The sequence below is a fragment of the Sebastes fasciatus genome, unplaced genomic scaffold (genome assembly GCF_043250625.1).
Source record: "Sebastes fasciatus isolate fSebFas1 unplaced genomic scaffold, fSebFas1.pri Scaffold_40, whole genome shotgun sequence".
NCBI lineage: Eukaryota > Metazoa > Chordata > Actinopteri > Perciformes > Sebastidae > Sebastes > Sebastes fasciatus.
The window spans coordinates 26,053-53,714 of record NW_027428228.1 but is presented as its reverse complement, the minus strand read 5'-3'; the positions used below and the strand labels follow the sequence as shown (position 1 = coordinate 53,714).

The 27,662-nt window shown below is 46.5% G+C and overlaps 1 protein-coding gene across 5 annotated transcripts in view; it reads right to left on the bottom strand.

The window, feature by feature from the left end:
* Positions 1 to 27,662, bottom strand: part of LOC141763777 (glutamate receptor 1-like) — a 67,079-nt gene that overhangs the window by 21,986 nt on the left and 17,431 nt on the right. For all 5 annotated transcript variants that reach the window (XR_012593161.1, XM_074628507.1, XM_074628509.1 and 2 more), the window contains exons 3-9: positions 4,347 to 4,457; positions 4,026 to 4,232; positions 3,015 to 3,230; positions 2,704 to 2,830; positions 2,458 to 2,599; positions 1,756 to 1,954; positions 1,323 to 1,570 (exon numbers count right to left, since the gene is read on the bottom strand). Coding sequence is in view for 4 of the 5 variants with exons in the window: in XM_074628507.1 (XP_074484608.1) it covers positions 1,323 to 1,570; positions 1,756 to 1,954; positions 2,458 to 2,599; positions 2,704 to 2,830; positions 3,015 to 3,230; positions 4,026 to 4,232; positions 4,347 to 4,457 (1,250 nt within the window). In the remaining variant the exon portion in view is untranslated. The remainder of the gene's footprint in view (positions 1 to 1,322; positions 1,571 to 1,755; positions 1,955 to 2,457; positions 2,600 to 2,703; positions 2,831 to 3,014; positions 3,231 to 4,025; positions 4,233 to 4,346; positions 4,458 to 27,662) is intronic.

Here is a 27,662-nt window from a genome sequence, read left to right as displayed (position 1 = left end):
GTTGATGTTAACGTCAGCATGCTCCGCCTCTGAATGAGTTGATATGAGTCGTTGATGTTAACGTCAGCATGATCCGCCTCTGAATGAGTTGATATGAGTCGTTGATGTTAACGTCAGAATGCTCCGCCTCTGAATGAGTTGATATGAGTCGTTGATGTTAACGTCAGAATGCTCCGCCTCTGAATGAGTTGATATGAGTCGTTGATGTTAACGTCAGCATGCTCCGCCTCTGAATGAGTTGATATGAGTCGTTGATGTTAACGTCAGCATGCTCCGCCTCTGAATGAGTTGATATGAGTCGTTGAAGTTAACGTCAGAATGCTCCGCCTCTGAATGAGTTGATATGAGTCGTTGATGTTAACGTCAGAATGCTCCGCCTCTGAATGAGTTGATATGAGTCGTTGATGTTAACGTCAGAATGCTCCGCCTCTGAATGAGTTGATATGAGTCGTTGATGTTAACGTCAGAATGCTCCGCCTCTGAATGAGTTGATATGAGTCGTTGATGTTAACGTCAGCATGCTCCGCCTCTGAATGAGTTGATATGAGTCGTTGATGTTAACGTCAGAATGCTCCGCCTCTGAATGAGTTGATATGAGTCGTTGATGTTAACGTCAGAATGCTCCGCCTCTGAATGAGTTGATATGAGTCGTTGATGTTAACGTCAGAATGCTCCGCCTCTGAATGAGTTGATATGAGTCGTTGATGTTAACGTCAGAATGCTCCGCCTCTGAATGAGTTGATATGAGTCGTTGATGTTAACGTCAGAATGCTCCGCCTCTGAATGAGTGTATATGAGTCGTTGATGTTAACGTCAGAATGCTCCGCCTCTGAATGAGTTGATATGAGTCGTTGATGTTAACGTCAGAATGCTCCGCCTCTGAATGAGTTGATATGAGTCGTTGATGTTAACGTCAGAATGCTCCGTCTCTGAATGAGTTGATTTGAGTCGTTGATGTTAACGTCAGCGAGTCATTTGGATGTTATCAGGTCCAGTCTGAAGTCATCGAAACCATGACTGGAGTCCGAACCTCTGCAGGCCGGGCCCACTGTTCACATCACACAACTGATGTTCATCTTCTAAAATAAAAAGGTTCATGTAACTAATCCTGTTATAAATGAAATACAATCTTTAATCCATCCATGAACCTTTGATTTAAACCAAGAAAACGAGAAGGAATAATGATAATAATTCAACATGTGCAGCGTGTCGATGGCGTGGATCAACCCGAGCTGTTTCTGCGGTTCTGATTGGCCTCATTTCCCACTAAAACAGACAGAACACCAACATGGCCGGTCCCGGTCCAGAGACTCAGAGTGTACCTGAGAGGCGATCCTTTGGGCGTGGCCACTCCGTAACCTTTAGAGTCCAGGTTGCCTCCGACCTTCATGGTGTCGCATGGCTTCCTCTGCTCGATGTACTCGTTCATGGAGGACTCCAGCAGGTAGGCGTACTTCCCCTTCGACTTCCTGACCCGACTGACGCCCTCGTTGGTGTTCTTGACGAACACCGAGGGGTCGGCGCTCCGCATGTACGACCACATCTTCTCGAAAACGGCAATCTTTGACCGCTGCAGCAGGAGTAGAGTGTAAAGACAGGAACAGATCATCAGGGCTTCATATATACTGCATGTTACTGAGGGACAACGAGCGCCGCCGCCGCCGCCGTTAACTTTAAATAACCACGTTCACATCCAGACCGAGCACAAAGTTCAGCAACAGTTATTATATAGAGAGAAGAACTTTGTGTCCTGACCTTGAAGAACTCTTTGGTGGAGCCTCCGTCCAGCGTCCCGTAGGCGATCTCCGTCTGCTTGGCCAGGTCCTCTGAACCCTCGATGGGAGAGACCATCCTCTCCACCGTGAGGAAGGCTGCCAGGTTGGCTGTGTAGGAGGAGATGATGATGAGGGTGAAGAACCACCAGACTCCTCCCACGATGCGACCGGAGAGAGACCTGAGGACGACGGAGGAGAGGATGGAGGAGAGGACGGCTCAATGGACAGCTTTCTAAACACCATAGTCTCAGGCCCTGTTCACACCTGGCATTAAGATACGTCCTCAGTGATCGGTTAGGTGTGAACAGGGCCTCTGGTAATGGTAAATGGTAAATGTACTTGGACTTATATAGCGCTTTTCTAGTCTTCCGACCACTCAAAGCTCTCTACACTACATGTCAGTATTCACACACACATTCACACACACATTCACACACACATTCACACACACATTCACACACACATTCACACACACATTCACACACACATTCACACACACATTCATACACTGATATCAGAGGCTGCTAAGGCGCCAACTTTGCCCATCAGGATAATCTAAAGACTCATTCACACACCGATGGCTCTGCCTTCGGGAGTCCTACCTGTCTGTCCAGGTGTCCTACCTGTCTGTCCAGGTGTCCTACCCTGTCTGTCCAGGTGTCCAGGTGTCCAGGTGTCTTACCTGGGGGAGATGTCACAGCCCTGCTGCATGAAGGCTCCGAGGGAGAACCACAGAGAGTTAAAGATCCCAAAGTCGTTGGTGTGTTCTAGACTCTCCTTCTCTTTCTGCTGGTTCTGGTTCTGGTTCTGGTTCTGGGAGAACCCTGAAGGAACAAAACCACATCACAGTACTGAAGAACCATAAACTAGATAAACTGGAAGTTACACACAATGATGAAGAGGAGGAGGATGATGATGATGAAGATACCTGTAGAGAGAGCGAGTTCAGAGGATGAGGTGGGAAGAGCTCGTCGAGAGGAAGAGGAGGGCAGAGTTTCATCTTCATCATCATCAGAGTCTTCACCCTTCCATTCATACGGACTGAACCGACTCACCTGAGACACACAAGACAGGTACTGTCAGTAGTACAAGTACACAAGTACTGTCAGCTACAGGTACTTAATGTATCAGTAGTACAAGTACACAAGTACTATCAGCTACAGGTACTTAATGTATCAGTAGTACAAGTACACAAGTACTATCAGCTTTATGTAGTAAAAGTATCCTCATCACTCTGACCAGGAAGAGCACCACGCTGACTCCGATGTAGGCGAAGACGATGCACATCCAGATCTCGTAGGCCAGCGGGTCGAGGAAGGAGAACACGCCCGGTTTGGACTTGATGGGTTTCTTGATCATGATGGAGATTCCCAGAGACATGAAAGGTTTGGTGAAGTCGATCACCTGCTCTCTGACTAGAGTGATGGTCAGCGGGGCGACCGCCACGTCAGCCTTCTGCAGACAGAGAGAGAGAGAGAGAGAGAGAGAGAGAGAGAGAGAGAGAGAGAGAGAGAGAGAGAGAGAGAGGAGTCGTTCACACCTACTGGAACAACTCACACCTTTACACGCTGACCATCACTCTGTTCTCTGACCATCAGAGAACAGAGTGATGGTCAGAGAACCTCCCTGCCTGCCTCCCTCCCTGGGTTCGGGTTAGTTACCCTAATCCTAACCCCCCTACCCGTTTGGATTAAAGTATGTATGTTTATTATGTAAATTAGGTGATACGCCTCACACGGGGCACCAGAGGTGTCCTGGGTCAAAGTCCTGTGTTTGTTGGACCCGTCCATCCACCCCGACCTCCCTGTGAGCACTTTCTCGCTCTTCATACTATGTCACCTGACTTCCAGAGTGTCTGTTGTTTCTGCGGCGTGAAATGACACGCGGAAACAAATAAATGACAAGACTCGGCGTGTTATTGGAACACGGTTTGTTGATAGCAGGCTGTTTTTAGATGCTCAGGGAGGAAGACTGATCCCGCAATCCAGAAAGAGGAAAGTCAGAAAAAAAAAATGATTTGGCAGAAAGATTATTTTTTTCTTTCTATTATTATATATTATTTTGACTCAATCCCATCAAATTCAATGGATTAATAATATATATATATATATATATGTCTATAGTGAGCAGCTGTTACTACTGATGAAACTATATACCTGTGTTTTTAAAGATCTTCAGTAGGAATCAATGAGCTCGAAGCTGAGCGTTGCAGACAGGAAGGTTTGGTTTGATGTGTTGACATGAACTCACCCCGTACACCAGTTCTCCCACCATGCCGTTCCACATCTTGGTCTCGGCATCTCTGGCTCCGTACTTGCCGTCGCTCACCAGCTCCAGTCGGTACACGAAGCTCACGTGTTTGGCGATCTCCGCCGCCAGTTCGGCGCAGTAACCTTCGTACCTCTCGTTTCCTTCAAACTGCTCGTGGTTCTTCTTCAGCATCATGTAGGGAGCTTCCTGTACGGAGACAGACGGCGTTACTGACAGTTCACCTCCACATTGAGTTGGTCTGGAAGCTAAAACCACAGGAAAGTGACCAGCATCACGTCGTCCCAGCCTCACCAGTCTTACCAGTATGGTAGTGATGACGTAGGTTTTGTTCTGTAGACCGTGGAACTCCTCCACCACCGGCTTGTAGACGGCCGTGTTCACGTAGCCTCTCCTCTCGTTCCAGTAGCCGATCTGAACATGTAGGTGGACGTCTAATGTTAAGTAACATTTTGAATGAAGGAGTTTTACTGTAGTAAATGATGGTAAAGATGTTACTGCTCCTTATTACAGTGATGACTGGTACTGTAGGTCTGTGGTGATGCAGTTCAACAGAAAGCTGAGCGTCTGCAGGTTTTAACAGAAAAGAAGCTGAAGCAGCTGATTCCAGCGATTATCACACCTTTAATCATCAGAGGACGGGGAGCTAATTACTGAAATGAGCTGATGTGGTGAAAACCCTGCAGACTCTCTGCAGAGTGACTCTACACAAAACCTCTACTAGACTCTCTGCAGAGTGACTCTACACCAAACCTCTACTAGACTCTCTACAGAGACTCCTCACCAAACCTCTACTAGACTCTCTACAGAGACTCCTCACCAAACCTCTACTAGACTCTCTGCAGAGTGACTCTACACCAAACCTCTACTAGACTCTCTACAGAGACTCCTCACCAAACCTCTACTAGACTCTCTGCAGAGTGACTCTACACCAAACCTCTACTAGACTCTCTGCAGAGTGACTCTACACCAAACCTCTACTAGACTCTCTACAGAGACTCCTCACCAAACCTCTACTAGACTCTCTACAGAGTGACTCCACACCAAACCTCTACTAGACTCTCTGCAGAGTGACTCTACACCAAACCTCTACTAGACTCTCTACAGAGACTCCTCACCAAACCTCTACTAGACTCTCTACAGAGTGACTCTACACCAAACCTCTACTAGACACTCTACACCAAACCTCTACTAGACTCTCTGCAGAGTGACTCTACACCAAACCTCTACTAGACTCTCTGCAGAGTGACTCTACACCAAACCTCTACTAGACTCTCTACAGAGTGACTCTACACCAAACCTCTACTAGACTCTCTACAGAGACTCCTCACCAAACCTCTACTAGACTCTCTGCAGAGTGACTCTACACCAAACCTCTACTAGACTCTCTACAGAGACTCCTCACCAAACCTCTACTAGACTCTCTACAGAGTGACTCTACACCAAACCTCTACTAGACTCTCTGCAGAGACTCCTCACCAAACCTCTACTAGACTCTCTACAGAGTGACTCTACACCAAACCTCTACTAGACTCTCTACACCAAACCTCTACTAGACTCTCTGCAGAGTGACTCTACACCAAACCTCTACTAGACTCTCTGCAGAGTGACTCTACACCAAACCTCTACTAGACTCTCTACACAGTGACTCTACACCAAACCTCTACTAGACTCTCTGCAGAGTTACTCTACACCAAACCTCTACTAGACTCTCTACAGAGTGACTCTACACCAAACCTCTACTAGACTCTCTGCAGAGTGACTCTACACCAAACCTCTACTAGACTCTCTACAGTGACTCCACACCAAACCTCTACTAGACTCTCTGCAGAGTGACTCTACACCAAACCTCTACTAGACTCTCTACAGAGTGACTCTACACCAAACCTCTACTAGACTCTCTACAGAGACTCCTCACCAAACCTCTACTAGACTCTCTACAGAGTGACTCTACACCAAACCTCTACTAGACTCTCTGCAGAGACTCCTCACCAAACCTCTACTAGACTCTCTACAGAGTGACTCTACACCAAACCTCTACTAGACTCTCTACAGAGTGACTCTACACCAAACCTCTACTAGACTCTCTACAGAATGACTCTACACCAAACCTCTACTAGACTCTCTACAGAGTGACTCTACACCAAACCTCTACTAGACTCTCTACAGAGTGACTCTACACCAAACCTCTACTAGACTCTCTACAGAATGACTCTACACCAAACCTCTACTAGACTCTCTACAGAGTGACTCTACACCAAACCTCTACTAGACTCTCTACAGAATGACTCTACACCAAACCTCTACTAGACTCTCTACAGAGTGACTCTACACCAAACCTCTACTAGACTCTCTGCAGAGTGACTCTACACCAAACCTCTACTAGACTCTCTGCAGAGTGACTCTACACCAAACCTCTACTAGACTCTCTGCAGAGTGACTCTACACCAAACCTCTACTAGACTCTCTACAGAGTGACTCTACACCAAACCTCTACTAGATTCTCTGCAGAGTGACTCTACACCAAACCTCTACTAGACTCTCTACAGAATGACTCTACACCAAACCTCTACTAGACTCTCTGCAGAGTGACTCTACACAAAACCTCTACTAGACTCTCTGCAGAGTGACTCTACACCAAACCTCTACTAGACTCTCTACAGAGTGACTCTACACCAAACCTCTACTAGACTCTCTGCAGAGTGACTCTACACCAAACCTCTACTAGACTCTCTACAGAGTGACTCTACACCAAACCTCTACTAGACTCTCTGCAGAGTGACTCTACACCAAACCTCTACTAGACTCTCTGCAGAGTGACTCTACACCAAACCTCTACTAGACTCTCTACAGAGTGACTCTACACCAAACCTCTACTAGACTCTCTGCAGAGTGACTCTACACCAAACCTCTACTAGACTCTCTACAGAATGACTCTACACCAAACCTCTACTAGACTCTCTGCAGAGTGACTCTACACAAAACCTCTACTAGACTCTCTGCAGAGTGACTCTACACCAAACCTCTACTAGACTCTCTACAGAGTGACTCTACACCAAACCTCTACTAGACTCTCTGCAGAGTGACTCTACACCAAACCTCTACTAGACTCTCTACAGAGTGACTCTACACCAAACCTCTACTAGACTCTCTGCAGAGTGACTCTACACCAAACCTCTACTAGACTCTCTGCAGAGTGACTCTACACCAAACCTCTACTAGACTCTCTACAGAGTGACTCTACACCAAACCTCTACTAGACTCTCTACAGAGTGACTCTACACCAAACCTCTACTAGACTCTCTACAGAGTGACTCTATACCAAACCTCTACTAGACTCTCTACAGAATGACTCCTCACCAAACCTCTACTAGACTCTCTACAGAGTGACTCTACACCAAACCTCTACTAGACTCTCTACAGAGTGACTCTACACCAAACCTCTACTAGACTCTCTACAGAGTGACTCTACACCAAACCTCTACTAGACTCTCTACAGAGACTCCTCACCAAACCTCTACTAGACTCTCTACAGAGTGACTCCTCACCAAACCTCTACTAGACTCTCTGCAGAGACTGCTCACCAAACCTCTACTAGACTCTCTGCAGACTCCTCACCAAACCTCTACTAGACTCTCTACAGAGTGACTCTACACCAAACCTCTACTAGACTCTCTGCAGAGACTCCTCACCAAACCTCTACTAGACTCTCTACAGAGTGACTCTACACCAAACCTCTACTAGACTCTCTACAGAATGACTCCTCACCAAACCTCTACTAGACTCTCTGCAGAGACTCCTCACCAAACCTCTACTAGACTCTCTACAGAGTGACTCCTCACCAAACCTCTACTAGACTCTCTGCAGAGACTCCTCACCAAACCTCTACTAGACTCTCCGCAGAGTGACTCTACACCAAACCTCTACTAGACTCTCTACAGAGTGACTCTACACCAAACCTCTACTAGACTCTCTACAGAATGACTCCTCACCAAACCTCTACTAGACTCTCTACAGAGTGACTCTACACCAAACCTCTACTAGACTCTCTACAGAGACTCCTCACCAAACCTCTACTAGACTCTCTACAGAGTGACTCCTCACCAAACCTCTACTAGACTCTCTGCAGAGTGACTCTACACCAAACCTCTACTAGACTCTCTACAGAATGACTCTACACCAAACCTCTACTAGACTCTCTGCAGAGTGACTCTACACCAAACCTCTACTAGACTCTCTACAGAATGACTCTACACCAAACCTCTACTAGACTCTCTACAGAGTGACTCTACACCAAACCTCTACTAGACTCTCTACAGAGTGACTCTATACCAAACCTCTACTAGACTCTCTACAGAATAACTCCTCACCAAACCTCTACTAGACTCTCTACAGAGTGACTCTACACCAAACCTCTACTAGACTCTCTACAGAGTGACTACTCACCAAACCTCTACTAGACTCTCTACAGAGTGACTCTACACCAAACCTCTACTAGACTCTCTACAGAGTGACTCTACACCAAACCTCTACTAGACTCTCTACAGAGTGACTCTACACCAAACCTCTACTAGACTCTCTACAGAGACTCCTCACCAAACCTCTACTAGACTCTCTACAGAGTGACTCCTCACCAAACCTCTACTAGACTCTCTGCAGAGACTGCTCACCAAACCTCTACTAGACTCTCTGCAGAGACTCCTCACCAAACCTCTACTAGACTCTCTACAGAGTGACTCTACACCAAACCTCTACTAGACTCTCTGCAGAGACTCCTCACCAAACCTCTACTAGACTCTCTACAGAGTGACTCTACACCAAACCTCTACTAGACTCTCTACAGAATGACTCCTCACCAAACCTCTACTAGACTCTCTACAGAGTGACTCTACACCAAACCTCTACTAGACTCTCTACAGAGTGACTCTACACCAAACCTCTACTAGACTCTCTGCAGAGACTCCTCACCAAACCTCTACTAGACACTCTACAGAGTGACTCCTCACCAAACCTCTACTAGACTCTCTGCAGAGACTCCTCACCAAACCTCTACTAGACTCTCTACAGAGTGACTCTACACCAAACCTCTACTAGACTCTCTGCAGAGACTCCTCACCAAACCTCTACTAGACTCTCTACAGAGTGACTCTACACCAAACCTCTACTAGACTCTCTGCAGAGACTCCTCACCAAACCTCTACTAGACTCTCTGCAGAGACTCCTCACCAAACCTCTACTAGACTCTCTACAGAGTGACTCTACACCAAACCTCTACTAGACTCTCTACAGAGTGACTCTACACCAAACCTCTACTAGACTCTCTACAGAGTGACTCTACACCAAACCTCTACTAGACTCTCTTCAGAGACTCCTCACCAAACCTCTACTAGACTCTCTACAGAGTGACTCTACACCAAACCTCTACTAGACTCTCTGCAGAGACTCCTCACCAAACCTCTACTAGACTCTCTACAGAGTGACTCTACACCAAACCTCTACTAGACTCTCTACACCAAACCTCTACTAGACTCTCTGCAGAGTGACTCTACACCAAACCTCTACTAGACTCTCTGCAGAGTGACTCTACACCAAACCTCTACTAGACTCTCTGCAGAGTGACTCTACACCAAACCTCTACTAGACTCTCTACAGAGTGACTCTACACCAAACCTCTACTAGACTCTCTGCAGAGTGACTCTACACCAAACCTCTACTAGACTCTCTGCAGAGTGACTCTACACCAAACCTCTACTAGACTCTCTGCAGAGTGACTCTACACCAAACCTCTACTAGACTCTCTACAGAGTGACTCTACACCAAACCTCTACTAGACTCTCTACAGAGTGACTCTACACCAAACCTCTACTAGACTCTCTACAGAGTGACTCTATACCAAACCTCTACTAGACTCTCTACAGAATGACTCCTCACCAAACCTCTACTAGACTCTCTACAGAGTGACTCTACACCAAACCTCTACTAGACTCTCTACAGAGTGACTCTACACCAAACCTCTACTAGACTCTCTACAGAGTGACTCTACACCAAACCTCTACTAGACTCTCTACAGAGACTCCTCACCAAACCTCTACTAGACTCTCTACAGAGTGACTCCTCACCAAACCTCTACTAGACTCTCTGCAGAGACTGCTCACCAAACCTCTACTAGACTCTCTGCAGACTCCTCACCAAACCTCTACTAGACTCTCTACAGAGTGACTCTACACCAAACCTCTACTAGACTCTCTGCAGAGACTCCTCACCAAACCTCTACTAGACTCTCTACAGAGTGACTCTACACCAAACCTCTACTAGACTCTCTACAGAATGACTCCTCACCAAACCTCTACTAGACTCTCTGCAGAGACTCCTCACCAAACCTCTACTAGACTCTCTGCAGAGTGACTCTACACCAAACCTCTACTAGACTCTCTTCAGAGACTCCTCACCAAACCTCTACTAGACTCTCTGCAGAGTGACTCTACACCAAACCTCTACTAGACTCTCTGCAGAGTGACTCTACACCAAACCTCTACTAGACTCTCTGCAGAGTGACTCTACACCAAACCTCTACTAGACTCTCTACAGAGTGACTCTACACCAAACCTCTACTAGACTCTCTGCAGAGTGACTCTACACCAAACCTCTACTAGACTCTCTGCAGAGACTCCTCACCAAACCTCTACTAGACTCTCTACAGAGTGACTCCTCACCAAACCTCTACTAGACTCTCTGCAGAGACTCCTCACCAAACCTCTACTAGACTCTCCGCAGAGTGACTCTACACCAAACCTCTACTAGACTCTCTACAGAGTGACTCTACACCAAACCTCTACTAGACTCTCTACAGAATGACTCCTCACCAAACCTCTACTAGACTCTCTACAGAGTGACTCTACACCAAACCTCTACTAGACTCTCTACAGAGACTCCTCACCAAACCTCTACTAGACTCTCTACAGAGTGACTCCTCACCAAACCTCTACTAGACTCTCTGCAGAGTGACTCTACACCAAACCTCTACTAGACTCTCTACAGAATGACTCTACACCAAACCTCTACTAGACTCTCTGCAGAGTGACTCTACACCAAACCTCTACTAGACTCTCTACAGAATGACTCTACACCAAACCTCTACTAGACTCTCTACAGAATGACTCTACACCAAACCTCTACTAGACTCTCTACAGAGTGACTCTACACCAAACCTCTACTAGACTCTCTACAGAGTGACTCTATACCAAACCTCTACTAGACTCTCTACAGAATAACTCCTCACCAAACCTCTACTAGACTCTCTACAGAGTGACTCTACACCAAACCTCTACTAGACTCTCTACAGAGTGACTCTACACCAAACCTCTACTAGACTCTCTGCAGAGACTCCTCACCAAACCTCTACTAGACACTCTACAGAGTGACTCCTCACCAAACCTCTACTAGACTCTCTGCAGAGACTCCTCACCAAACCTCTACTAGACTCTCTACAGAGTGACTCTACACCAAACCTCTACTAGACTCTCTGCAGAGACTCCTCACCAAACCTCTACTAGACTCTCTACAGAGTGACTCTACACCAAACCTCTACTAGACTCTCTGCAGAGACTCCTCACCAAACCTCTACTAGACTCTCTGCAGAGACTCCTCACCAAACCTCTACTAGACTCTCTACAGAGTGACTCTACACCAAACCTCTACTAGACTCTCTACAGAGTGACTCTACACCAAACCTCTACTAGACTCTCTACAGAGTGACTCTACACCAAACCTCTACTAGACTCTCTTCAGAGACTCCTCACCAAACCTCTACTAGACTCTCTACAGAGTGACTCTACACCAAACCTCTACTAGACTCTCTGCAGAGACTCCTCACCAAACCTCTACTAGACTCTCTACAGAGTGACTCTACACCAAACCTCTACTAGACTCTCTACACCAAACCTCTACTAGACTCTCTGCAGAGTGACTCTACACCAAACCTCTACTAGACTCTCTGCAGAGTGACTCTACACCAAACCTCTACTAGACTCTCTGCAGAGTGACTCTACACCAAACCTCTACTAGACTCTCTACAGAGTGACTCTACACCAAACCTCTACTAGACTCTCTGCAGAGTGACTCTACACCAAACCTCTACTAGACTCTCTGCAGAGTGACTCTACACCAAACCTCTACTAGACTCTCTGCAGAGTGACTCTACACCAAACCTCTACTAGACTCTCTACAGAGTGACTCTACACCAAACCTCTACTAGACTCTCTACAGAGTGACTCTACACCAAACCTCTACTAGACTCTCTACAGAGTGACTCTATACCAAACCTCTACTAGACTCTCTACAGAATGACTCCTCACCAAACCTCTACTAGACTCTCTACAGAGTGACTCTACACCAAACCTCTACTAGACTCTCTACAGAGTGACTCTACACCAAACCTCTACTAGACTCTCTACAGAGTGACTCTACACCAAACCTCTACTAGACTCTCTACAGAGACTCCTCACCAAACCTCTACTAGACTCTCTACAGAGTGACTCCTCACCAAACCTCTACTAGACTCTCTGCAGAGACTGCTCACCAAACCTCTACTAGACTCTCTGCAGACTCCTCACCAAACCTCTACTAGACTCTCTACAGAGTGACTCTACACCAAACCTCTACTAGACTCTCTGCAGAGACTCCTCACCAAACCTCTACTAGACTCTCTACAGAGTGACTCTACACCAAACCTCTACTAGACTCTCTACAGAATGACTCCTCACCAAACCTCTACTAGACTCTCTGCAGAGACTCCTCACCAAACCTCTACTAGACTCTCTGCAGAGTGACTCTACACCAAACCTCTACTAGACTCTCTTCAGAGACTCCTCACCAAACCTCTACTAGACTCTCTGCAGAGTGACTCTACACCAAACCTCTACTAGACTCTCTGCAGAGTGACTCTACACCAAACCTCTACTAGACTCTCTGCAGAGTGACTCTACACCAAACCTCTACTAGACTCTCTACAGAGTGACTCTACACCAAACCTCTACTAGACTCTCTGCAGAGTGACTCTACACCAAACCTCTACTAGACTCTCTGCAGAGACTCCTCACCAAACCTCTACTAGACTCTCTACAGAGTGACTCCTCACCAAACCTCTACTAGACTCTCTGCAGAGACTCCTCACCAAACCTCTACTAGACTCTCCGCAGAGTGACTCTACACCAAACCTCTACTAGACTCTCTACAGAGTGACTCTACACCAAACCTCTACTAGACTCTCTACAGAATGACTCCTCACCAAACCTCTACTAGACTCTCTACAGAGTGACTCTACACCAAACCTCTACTAGACTCTCTACAGAGACTCCTCACCAAACCTCTACTAGACTCTCTACAGAGTGACTCCTCACCAAACCTCTACTAGACTCTCTGCAGAGTGACTCTACACCAAACCTCTACTAGACTCTCTACAGAATGACTCTACACCAAACCTCTACTAGACTCTCTGCAGAGTGACTCTACACCAAACCTCTACTAGACTCTCTACAGAATGACTCTACACCAAACCTCTACTAGACTCTCTACAGAATGACTCTACACCAAACCTCTACTAGACTCTCTACAGAGTGACTCTACACCAAACCTCTACTAGACTCTCTACAGAGTGACTCTATACCAAACCTCTACTAGACTCTCTACAGAATAACTCCTCACCAAACCTCTACTAGACTCTCTACAGAGTGACTCTACACCAAACCTCTACTAGACTCTCTACAGAGTGACTCCTCACCAAACCTCTACTAGACTCTCTACAGAGTGACTCTACACCAAACCTCTACTAGACTCTCTACAGAGTGACTCTACACCAAACCTCTACTAGACTCTCTACAGAGTGACTCTACACCAAACCTCTACTAGACTCTCTACAGAGACTCCTCACCAAACCTCTACTAGACTCTCTACAGAGTGACTCCTCACCAAACCTCTACTAGACTCTCTGCAGAGACTGCTCACCAAACCTCTACTAGACTCTCTGCAGAGACTCCTCACCAAACCTCTACTAGACTCTCTACAGAGTGACTCTACACCAAACCTCTACTAGACTCTCTGCAGAGACTCCTCACCAAACCTCTACTAGACTCTCTACAGAGTGACTCTACACCAAACCTCTACTAGACTCTCTACAGAATGACTCCTCACCAAACCTCTACTAGACTCTCTGCAGAGTGACTCTACACCAAACCTCTACTAGACTCTCTACAGAGTGACTCTACACCAAACCTCTACTAGACTCTCTACAGAGTGACTCTACACCAAACCTCTTAGACTCTCTACAGAGTGACTCCTCACCAAACCTCTACTAGACTCTCTGCAGAGACTCCTCACCAAACCTCTACTAGACTCTCTGCAGAGTGACTCTACACCAAACCTCTACTAGACTCTCTGCAGAGTGACTCTACACCAAACCTCTACTAGACTCTCTGCAGAGTGACTCTACACCAAACCTCTACTAGACTCTCTACAGAGTGACTCTACACCAAACCTCTACTAGACTCTCTGCAGAGACTCCTCACCAAACCTCTACTAGACTCTCTACAGAGTGACTCTACACCAAACCTCTACTAGACTCTCTGCAGAGACTCCTCACCAAACCTCTACTAGACTCTCTGCAGAGACTCCTCACCAAACCTCTATTAGACTCTCTACAGAGTGACTCTACACCAAACCTCTACTAGACTCTCTACAGAGTGACTCTACACCAAACCTCTACTAGACTCTCTACAGAGTGACTCTACACCAAACCTCTACTAGACTCTCTGCAGAGACTCCTCACCAAACCTCTATTAGACTCTCTACAGATTGACTCTACACCAAACCTCTACTAGACTCTCTACAGAGTGACTCTACACCAAACCTCTACTAGACACTCTACAGAGTGACTCCTCACCAAACCTCTACTAGACTCTCTGCAGAGACTCCTCACCAAACCTCTACTAGACTCTCTGCAGAGACTCCTCACCAAACCTCTACTAGACTCTCCGCAGAGTGACTCTACACCAAACCTCTACTAGACTCTCTACAGAGTGACTCTACACCAAACCTCTACTAGACTCTCTACAGAATGACTCCTCACCAAACCTCTACTAGACTCTCTACAGAGTGACTCCTCACCAAACCTCTACTAGACTCTCTGCAGAGACTCCTCACCAAACCTCTACTAGACTCTCTGCAGAGTGACTCTACACCAAACCTCTACTAGACTCTCTGCAGAGTGACTCTACACCAAACCTCTACTAGACTCTCTGCAGAGTGACTCTACACCAAACCTCTACTAGACTCTCTACAGAGTGACTCTACACCAAACCTCTACTAGACTCTCTGCAGAGACTCCTCACCAAACCTCTACTAGACTCTCTACAGAGTGACTCTACACCAAACCTCTACTAGACTCTCTGCAGACTCCTCACCAAACCTCTACTAGACTCTCTACAGAGTGACTCTACACCAAACCTCTACTAGACTCTCTGCAGAGACTCCTCACCAAACCTCTACTAGACTCTCTGCAGAGACTCCTCACCAAACCTCTACTAGACTCTCTACAGAGTGACTCTACACCAAACCTCTACTAGACTCTCTACAGAGTGACTCTACACCAAACCTCTACTAGACTCTCTACAGAGTGACTCTACACCAAACCTCTACTAGACTCTCTTCAGAGACTCCTCACCAAACCTCTACTAGACTCTCTACAGAGTGACTCTACACCAAACCTCTACTAGACTCTCTGCAGAGACTCCTCACCAAACCTCTACTAGACTCTCTACAGAGTGACTCTACACCAAACCTCTACTAGACTCTCTACACCAAACCTCTACTAGACTCTCTGCAGAGTGACTCTACACCAAACCTCTACTAGACTCTCTGCAGAGTGACTCTACACCAAACCTCTACTAGACTCTCTGCAGAGTGACTCTACACCAAACCTCTACTAGACTCTCTACAGAGTGACTCTACACCAAACCTCTACTAGACTCTCTGCAGAGTGACTCTACACCAAACCTCTACTAGACTCTCTACAGAGTGACTCTACACCAAACCTCTACTAGACTCTCTACAGAGTGACTCCACACCAAACCTCTACTAGACTCTCTGCAGAGTGACTCCACACCAAACCTCTACTAGACTCTCTACAGAGTGACTCTACACCAAACCTCTACTAGACTCTCTACAGAGTGACTCTACACCAAACCTCTACTAGACTCTCTACAGAGTGACTCTACACCAAACCTCTACTAGACTCTCTACAGAGACTCCTCACCAAACCTCTACTAGACTCTCTACAGAGTGACTCTACACCAAACCTCTACTAGACTCTCTACAGAGACTCCTCACCAAACCTCTACTAGACTCTCTACAGAGTGACTCTACACCAAACCTCTACTAGACTCTCTGCAGAGTGACTCTACACCAAACCTCTACTAGACTCTCTACAGAGTGACTCTATACCAAACCTCTACTAGACTCTCTACAGAGTGACTCTACACCAAACCTCTACTAGACTCTCTGCAGAGTGACTCTACACCAAACCTCTACTAGACTCTCTGCAGAGTGACTCTACACCAAACCTCTACTAGACTCTCTACAGAGTGACTCTACACCAAACCTCTACTAGACTCTCTACAGAGTGACTCTACACCAAACCTCTACTAGACTCTCTACAGAGTGACTCTACACCAAACCTCTACTAGACTCTCTACAGAGACTCCTCACCAAACCTCTACTAGACTCTCTACAGAGTGACTCTACACCAAACCTCTACTAGACTCTCTACAGAGTGACTCCTCACCAAACCTCTACTAGACTCTCTACAGAGTGACTCTACACCAAACCTCTACTAGACTCTCTACAGAGTGACTCTACACCAAACCTCTACTAGACTCTCTACAGAGTGACTCTACACCAAACCTCTACTAGACTCTCTACAGAGTGACTCTACACCAAACCTCTACTAGACTCTCTACAGAGACTCCTCACCAAACCTCTACTAGACTCTCTACAGAGTGACTCCTCACCAAACCTCTACTAGACTCTCTGCAGAGACTCCTCACCAAACCTCTACTAGACTCTCTGCAGAGACTCCTCACCAAACCTCTACTAGACTCTCCGCAGAGTGACTCTACACCAAACCTCTACTAGACTCTCTACAGAGTGACTCTACACCAAACCTCTACTAGACTCTCTGCAGAGACTCCTTACCAAACCTCTACTAGACTCTCTACAGAGTGACTCTACACCAAACCTCTACTAGACTCTCTACAGAATGACTCCTCACCAAACCTCTACTAGACTCTCTGCAGAGTGACTCTACACCAAACCTCTACTAGACTCTCTACAGAGTGACTCTACACCAAACCTCTACTAGACTCTCTACAGAGTGACTCTACACCAAACCTCTACTAGACTCTCTGCAGAGACTCCTCACCAAACCTCTACTAGACTCTCTACAGAGTGACTCCTCACCAAACCTCTACTAGACTCTCTGCAGAGACTCCTCACCAAACCTCTACTAGACTCTCTACAGAATGACTCCTCACCAAACCTCTACTAGACTCTCTACAGAGTGACTCTACACCAAACCTCTACTAGACTCTCTACAGAGACTCCTCACCAAACATCTACTAGACTCTCTACAGAGTGACTCCTCACCAAACCTCTACTAGACTCTCTGCAGAGACTCCTCACCAAACCTCTACTAGACTCTCTGCAGAGTGACTCTACACCAAACCTCTACTAGACTCTCTGCAGAGTGACTCTACACCAAACCTCTACTAGACTCTCTACAGAGTGACTCTACACCAAACCTCTACTAGACTCTCTGCAGAGACTCCTCACCAAACCTCTACTAGACTCTCTACAGAGTGACTCTACACCAAACCTCTACTAGACTCTCTGCAGAGACTCCTCACCAAACCTCTACTAGACTCTCTGCAGAGACTCCTCACCAAACCTCTACTAGACTCTCTACAGAGTGACTCTACACCAAACCTCTACTAGACTCTCTACAGAGTGACTCTACACCAAACCTCTACTAGACTCTCTACAGAGTGACTCTACACCAAACCTCTACTAGACTCTCTGCAGAGACTCCTCACCAAACCTCTACTAGACACTCTACAGAGTGACTCCTCACCAAACCTCTACTAGACTCTCTGCAGAGACTCCTCACCAAACCTCTACTAGACTCTCTGCAGAGACTCCTCACCAAACCTCTACTAGACTCTCCGCAGAGTGACTCTACACCAAACCTCTACTAGACTCTCTACAGAGTGACTCTACACCAAACCTCTACTAGACTCTCTACAGAATGACTCCTCACCAAACCTCTACTAGACTCTCTACAGAGTGACTCTACACCAAACCTCTACTAGACTCTCTACAGAGACTCCTCACCAAACATCTACTAGACTCTCTACAGAGTGACTCCTCACCAAACCTCTACTAGACTCTCTGCAGAGACTCCTCACCAAACCTCTACTAGACTCTCTGCAGAGTGACTCTACACCAAACCTCTACTAGACTCTCTGCAGAGTGACTCTACACCAAACCTCTACTAGACTCTCTGCAGAGTGACTCTACACCAAACCTCTACTAGACTCTCTACAGAGTGACTCTACACCAAACCTCTACTAGACTCTCTGCAGAGACTCCTCACCAAACCTCTACTAGACTCTCTACAGAGTGACTCTACACCAAACCTCTACTAGACTCTCTGCAGAGACTCCTCACCAAACCTCTACTAGACTCTCTGCAGAGACTCCTCACCAAACCTCTACTAGACTCTCTACAGAGTGACTCTACACCAAACCTCTACTAGACTCTCTACAGAGTGACTCTACACCAAACCTCTACTAGACTCTCTACAGAGTGACTCTACACCAAACCTCTACTAGACTCTCTTCAGAGACTCCTCACCAAACCTCTACTAGACTCTCTACAGAGTGACTCTACACCAAACCTCTACTAGACTCTCTACACCAAACCTCTACTAGACTCTCTGCAGAGTGACTCTACACCAAACCTCTACTAGACTCTCTGCAGAGTGACTCTACACCAAACCTCTACTAGACTCTCTGCAGAGTGACTCTACACCAAACCTCTACTAGACTCTCTACAGAGTGACTCTACACCAAACCTCTACTAGACTCTCTGCAGAGTGACTCTACACCAAACCTCTACTAGACTCTCTACAGAGTGACTCTACACCAAACCTCTACTAGACTCTCTACAGAGTGACTCCACACCAAACCTCTACTAGACTCTCTGCAGAGTGACTCCACACCAAACCTCTACTAGACTCTCTACAGAGTGACTCTACACCAAACCTCTACTAGACTCTCTACAGAGTGACTCTACACCAAACCTCTACTAGACTCTCTACAGAGTGACTCTACACCAAACCTCTACTAGACTCTCTACAGAGACTCCTCACCAAACCTCTACTAGACTCTCTACAGAGTGACTTTACACCAAACCTCTACTAGACTCTCTACAGAGACTCCTCACCAAACCTCTACTAGACTCTCTACAGAGTGACTCTACACCAAACCTCTACTAGACTCTCTGCAGAGTGACTCTACACCAAACCTCTACTAGACTCTCTACAGAGTGACTCTATACCAAACCTCTACTAGACTCTCTACAGAGTGACTCTACACCAAACCTCTACTAGACTCTCTACAGAATGACTCCTCACCAAACCTCTACTAGACTCTCTGCAGAGTGACTCTACACCAAACCTCTACTAGACTCTCTACAGAGTGACTCTACACCAAACCTCTACTAGACTCTCTACAGAGTGACTCTACACCAAACCTCTACTAGACTCTCTGCAGAGACTCCTCACCAAACCTCTACTAGACTCTCTACAGAGTGACTCTACACCAAACCTCTACTAGACTCTCTACAGAATGACTCCTCACCAAACCTCTACTAGACTCTCTGCAGAGTGACTCTACACCAAACCTCTACTAGACTCTCTACAGAGTGACTCTACACCAAACCTCTACTAGACTCTCTACAGAGTGACTCCTCACCAAACCTCTACTAGACTCTCTGCAGAGACTCCTCACCAAACCTCTACTAGACTCTCCGCAGAGTGACTCTACACCAAACCTCTACTAGACTCTCTACAGAGTGACTCTACACCAAACCTCTACTAGACTCTCTACAGAATGACTCCTCACCAAACCTCTACTAGACTCTCTACAGAGTGACTCTACACCAAACCTCTACTAGACTCTCTACAGAGACTCCTCACCAAACCTCTACTAGACTCTCTACAGAGTGACTCCTCACCAAACCTCTACTAGACTCTCTGCAGAGACTCCTCACCAAACCTCTACTAGACTCTCTGCAGAGTGACTCTACACCAAACCTCTACTAGACTCTCTACAGAGTGACTCTACACCAAACCTCTACTAGACTCTCTTCAGAGACTCCTCACCAAACCTCTACTAGACTCTCTGCAGAGTGACTCTACACCAAACCTCTACTAGACTCTCTGCAGAGTGACTCTACACCAAACCTCTACTAGACTCTCTGCAGAGTGACTCTACACCAAACCTCTACTAGACTCTCTACAGAGTGACTCTACACCAAACCTCTACTAGACTCTCTGCAGAGTGACTCTACACCAAACCTCTACTAGACTCTCTGCAGAGACTCCTCACCAAACCTCTACTAGACTCTCTACAGAGTGACTCCTCACCAAACCTCTACTAGACTCTCTGCAGAGACTCCTCACCAAACCTCTACTAGACTCTCCGCAGAGTGACTCTACACCAAACCTCTACTAGACTCTCTACAGAGTGACTCTACACCAAACCTCTACTAGACTCTCTACAGAATGACTCCTCACCAAACCTCTACTAGACTCTCTACAGAGTGACTCTACACCAAACCTCTACTAGACTCTCTACAGAGACTCCTCACCAAACCTCTACTAGACTCTCTACAGAGTGACTCCTCACCAAACCTCTACTAGACTCTCTGCAGAGTGACTCTACACCAAACCTCTACTAGACTCTCTACAGAATGACTCTACACCAAACCACTACTAGACTCTCTGCAGAGTGACTCTACACCAAACCTCTACTAGACTCTCTGCAGAGTGACTCTACACCAAACCTCTACTAGACTCTCTACAGAATGACTCTACACCAAACCTCTACTAGACTCTCTACAGAGTGACTCTACACCAAACCTCTACTAGACTCTCTACAGAGTGACTCTATACCAAACCTCTACTAGACTCTCTACAGAATAACTCCTCACCAAACCTCTACTAGACTCTCTACAGAGTGACTCTACACCAAACCTCTACTAGACTCTCTACAGAGTGACTCTACACCAAACCTCTACTAGACTCTCTGCAGAGACTCCTCACCAAACCTCTACTAGACACTCTACAGAGTGACTCCTCACCAAACCTCTACTAGACTCTCTGCAGAGACTCCTCACCAAACCTCTACTAGACTCTCTACAGAGTGACTCTACACCAAACCTCTACTAGACTCTCTGCAGAGACTCCTCACCAAACCTCTACTAGACTCTCTACAGAGTGACTCTACACCAAACCTCTACTAGACTCTCTGCAGAGACTCCTCACCAAACCTCTACTAGACTCTCTGCAGAGACTCCTCACCAAACCTCTACTAGACTCTCTACAGAGTGACTCTACACCAAACCTCTACTAGACTCTCTACAGAGTGACTCTACACCAAACCTCTACTAGACTCTCTACAGAGTGACTCTACACCAAACCTCTACTAGACTCTCTTCAGAGACTCCTCACCAAACCTCTACTAGACTCTCTACAGAGTGACTCTACACCAAACCTCTACTAGACTCTCTGCAGAGACTCCTCACCAAACCTCTACTAGACTCTCTACAGAGTGACTCTACACCAAACCTCTACTAGACTCTCTACACCAAACCTCTACTAGACTCTCTGCAGAGTGACTCTACACCAAACCTCTACTAGACTCTCTGCAGAGTGACTCTACACCAAACCTCTACTAGACTCTCTGCAGAGTGACTCTACACCAAACCTCTACTAGACTCTCTACAGAGTGACTCTACACCAAACCTCTACTAGACTCTCTGCAGAGTGACTCTACACCAAACCTCTACTAGACTCTCTGCAGAGTGACTCTACACCAAACCTCTACTAGACTCTCTGCAGAGTGACTCTACACCAAACCTCTACTAGACTCTCTACAGAGTGACTCTACACCAAACCTCTACTAGACTCTCTACAGAGTGACTCTACACCAAACCTCTACTAGACTCTCTACAGAGTGACTCTATACCAAACCTCTACTAGACTCTCTACAGAATGACTCCTCACCAAACCTCTACTAGACTCTCTACAGAGTGACTCTACACCAAACCTCTACTAGACTCTCTACAGAGTGACTCTACACCAAACCTCTACTAGACTCTCTACAGAGTGACTCTACACCAAACCTCTACTAGACTCTCTACAGAGACTCCTCACCAAACCTCTACTAGACTCTCTACAGAGTGACTCCTCACCAAACCTCTACTAGACTCTCTGCAGAGACTGCTCACCAAACCTCTACTAGACTCTCTGCAGACTCCTCACCAAACCTCTACTAGACTCTCTACAGAGTGACTCTACACCAAACCTCTACTAGACTCTCTGCAGAGACTCCTCACCAAACCTCTACTAGACTCTCTACAGAGTGACTCTACACCAAACCTCTACTAGACTCTCTACAGAATGACTCCTCACCAAACCTCTACTAGACTCTCTGCAGAGACTCCTCACCAAACCTCTACTAGACTCTCTGCAGAGTGACTCTACACCAAACCTCTACTAGACTCTCTTCAGAGACTCCTCACCAAACCTCTACTAGACTCTCTGCAGAGTGACTCTACACCAAACCTCTACTAGACTCTCTGCAGAGTGACTCTACACCAAACCTCTACTAGACTCTCTGCAGAGTGACTCTACACCAAACCTCTACTAGACTCTCTACAGAGTGACTCTACACCAAACCTCTACTAGACTCTCTGCAGAGTGACTCTACACCAAACCTCTACTAGACTCTCTGCAGAGACTCCTCACCAAACCTCTACTAGACTCTCTACAGAGTGACTCCTCACCAAACCTCTACTAGACTCTCTGCAGAGACTCCTCACCAAACCTCTACTAGACTCTCCGCAGAGTGACTCTACACCAAACCTCTACTAGACTCTCTACAGAGTGACTCTACACCAAACCTCTACTAGACTCTCTACAGAATGACTCCTCACCAAACCTCTACTAGACTCTCTACAGAGTGACTCTACACCAAACCTCTACTAGACTCTCTACAGAGACTCCTCACCAAACCTCTACTAGACTCTCTACAGAGTGACTCCTCACCAAACCTCTACTAGACTCTCTGCAGAGTGACTCTACACCAAACCTCTACTAGACTCTCTACAGAATGACTCTACACCAAACCTCTACTAGACTCTCTGCAGAGTGACTCTACACCAAACCTCTACTAGACTCTCTACAGAATGACTCTACACCAAACCTCTACTAGACTCTCTACAGAATGACTCTACACCAAACCTCTACTAGACTCTCTACAGAGTGACTCTACACCAAACCTCTACTAGACTCTCTACAGAGTGACTCTATACCAAACCTCTACTAGACTCTCTACAGAATAACTCCTCACCAAACCTCTACTAGACTCTCTACAGAGTGACTCTACACCAAACCTCTACTAGACTCTCTACAGAGTGACTCCTCACCAAACCTCTACTAGACTCTCTACAGAGTGACTCTACACCAAACCTCTACTAGACTCTCTACAGAGTGACTCTACACCAAACCTCTACTAGACTCTCTACAGAGTGACTCTACACCAAACCTCTACTAGACTCTCTACAGAGACTCCTCACCAAACCTCTACTAGACTCTCTACAGAGTGACTCCTCACCAAACCTCTACTAGACTCTCTGCAGAGACTGCTCTCCAAACCTCTACTAGACTCTCTGCAGAGACTCCTCACCAAACCTCTACTAGACTCTCTACAGAGTGACTCTACACCAAACCTCTACTAGACTCTCTGCAGAGACTCCTCACCAAACCTCTACTAGACTCTCTACAGAGTGACTCTACACCAAACCTCTACTAGACTCTCTACAGAATGACTCCTCACCAAACCTCTACTAGACTCTCTGCAGAGTGACTCTACACCAAACCTCTACTAGACTCTCTACAGAGTGACTCTACACCAAACCTCTACTAGACTCTCTACAGAGTGACTCTACACCAAACCTCTACTAGACTCTCTGCAGAGACTCCTCACCAAACCTCTACTAGACACTCTACAGAGTGACTCCTCACCAAACCTCTACTAGACTCTCTGCAGAGACTCCTCACCAAACCTCTACTAGACTCTCTACAGAGTGACTCTACACCAAACCTCTACTAGACTCTCTGCAGAGACTCCTCACCAAACCTCTACTAGACTCTCTACAGAGTGACTCTACACCAAACCTCTACTAGACTCTCTGCAGAGACTCCTCACCAAACCTCTACTAGACTCTCTGCAGAGACTCCTCACCAAACCTCTACTAGACTCTCTACAGAGTGACTCTACACCAAACCTCTACTAGACTCTCTACAGAGTGACTCTACACCAAACCTCTACTAGACTCTCTACAGAGTGACTCTACACCAAACCTCTACTAGACTCTCTTCAGAGACTCCTCACCAAACCTCTACTAGACTCTCTACAGAGTGACTCTACACCAAACCTCTACTAGACTCTCTGCAGACTCCTCACCAAACCTCTACTAGACTCTCTACAGAGTGACTCTACACCAAACCTCTACTAGACTCTCTACACCAAACCTCTACTAGACTCTCTGCAGAGTGACTCTACACCAAACCTCTACTAGACTCTCTGCAGAGTGACTCTACACCAAACCTCTACTAGACTCTCTGCAGAGTGACTCTACACCAAACCTCTACTAGACTCTCTACAGAGTGACTCTACACCAAACCTCTACTAGACTCTCTGCAGAGTGACTCTACACCAAACCTCTACTAGACTCTCTACAGAGTGACTCTACACCAAACCTCTACTAGACTCTCTACAGAGTGACTCCACACCAAACCTCTACTAGACTCTCTGCAGAGTGACTCCACACCAAACCTCTACTAGACTCTCTACAGAGTGACTCTACACCAAACCTCTACTAGACTCTCTACAGAGTGATTCTACACCAAACCTCTACTAGACTCTCTACAGAGTGACTCTACACCAAACCTCTACTAGACTCTCTACAGAGACTCCTCACCAAACCTCTACTAGACTCTCTACAGAGTGACTCTACACCAAACCTCTACTAGACTCTCTACAGAGTGACTCTACACCATACCTCTACTAGACTCTCTACAGAGACTCCTCACCAAACCTCTACTAGACTCTCTGCAGAGTGACTCTACACCAAACCTCTACTAGACTCTCTACAGAGACTCCTCACCAAACCTCTACTAGACTCTCTACAGAGTGACTCTACACCAAACCTCTACTAGACTCTCTGCAGAGACTCCTCACCAAACCTCTACTAGACTCTCTACAGAGTGACTCTACACCAAACCTCTACTAGACTCTCTACACCAAACCTCTACTAGACTCTCTGCAGAGTGACTCTACACCAAACCTCTACTAGACTCTCTGCAGAGTGACTCTACACCAAACCTCTACTAGACTCTCTGCAGAGTGACTCTACACCAAACCTCTACTAGACTCTCTACACAGTGACTCTACACCAAACCTCTACTAGACTCTCTGCAGTGACTCTACACCAAACCTCTACTAGACTCTCTACAGAGTGACTCTACACCAAACCTCTACTAGACTCTCTGCAGAGTGACTCTACACCAAACCTCTACTAGACTCTCTACAGTGACTCCACACCAAACCTCTACTAGACTCTCTGCAGAGTGACTCTACACCAAACCTCTACTAGACTCTCTACAGAGTGACTCTACACCAAACCTCTACTAGACTCTCTACAGAGACTCCTCACCAAACCTCTACTAGACTCTCTACAGAGTGACTCTACACCAAACCTCTACTAGACTCTCTGCAGAGACTCCTCACCAAACCTCTACTAGACTCTCTACAGAGTGACTCTACACCAAACCTCTACTAGACTCTCTACAGAGTGACTCTACACCAAACCTCTACTAGACTCTCTACAGAATGACTCTACACCAAACCTCTACTAGACTCTCTGCAGAGTGACTCTACACCAAACCTCTACTAGACTCTCTGCAGAGTGACTCTACACCAAACCTCTACTAGACTCTCTGCAGAGTGACTCTACACCAAACCTCTACTAGACTCTCTACAGAGTGACTCTACACCAAACCTCTACTAGACTCTCTGCAGAGTGACTCTACACCAAACCTCTACTAGACTCTCTACAGAATGACTCTACACCAAACCTCTACTAGACTCTCTGCAGAGTGACTCTACACAAAACCTCTACTAGACTCTCTGCAGAGTGACTCTACACCAAACCTCTACTAGACTCTCTACAGAGTGACTCTACACCAAACCTCTACTAGACTCTCTGCAGAGTGACTCTACACCAAACCTCTACTAGACTCTCTACAGAGTGACTCTACACCAAACCTCTACTAGACTCTCTGCAGAGTGACTCTACACCAAACCTCTACTAGACTCTCTGCAGAGTGACTCTACACCAAACCTCTACTAGACTCTCTACAGAGTGACTCTACACCAAACCTCTACTAGACTCTCTACAGAGTGACTCTACACCAAACCTCTACTAGACTCTCTACAGAGTGACTCTATACCAAACCTCTACTAGACTCTCTACAGAATGACTCCTCACCAAACCTCTACTAGACTCTCTACAGAATGACTCTACACCAAACCTCTACTAGACTCTCTACAGAGTGATTCCTCACCAAACCTCTACTAGACTCTCTACAGAGTGACTCTACACCAAACCTCTACTAGACTCTCTACAGAGTGACTCTACACCAAACCTCTACTACTCTCTACAGAGTGACTCTACACCAAACCTCTACTAGACTCTCTACAGAGACTCCTCACCAAACCTCTACTAGACTCTCTACAGAGTGACTCCTCACCAAACCTCTACTAGACTCTCTGCAGAGACTGCTCACCAAACCTCTACTAGACTCTCTGCAGACTCCTCACCAAACCTCTACTAGACTCTCTACAGAGTGACTCTACACCAAACCTCTACTAGACTCTCTGCAGAGACTCCTCACCAAACGTCTACTAGACTCTCTACAGAGTGACTCTACACCAAACCTCTACTAGACTCTCTACAGAATGACTCCTCACCAAACCTCTACTAGACTCTCTGCAGAGACTCCTCACCAAACCTCTACTAGACTCTCTACAGAGTGACTCCTCACCAAACCTCTACTAGACTCTCTGCAGAGACTCCTCACCAAACCTCTACTAGACTCTCCGCAGAGTGACTCTACACCAAACCTCTACTAGACTCTCTACAGAGTGACTCTACACCAAA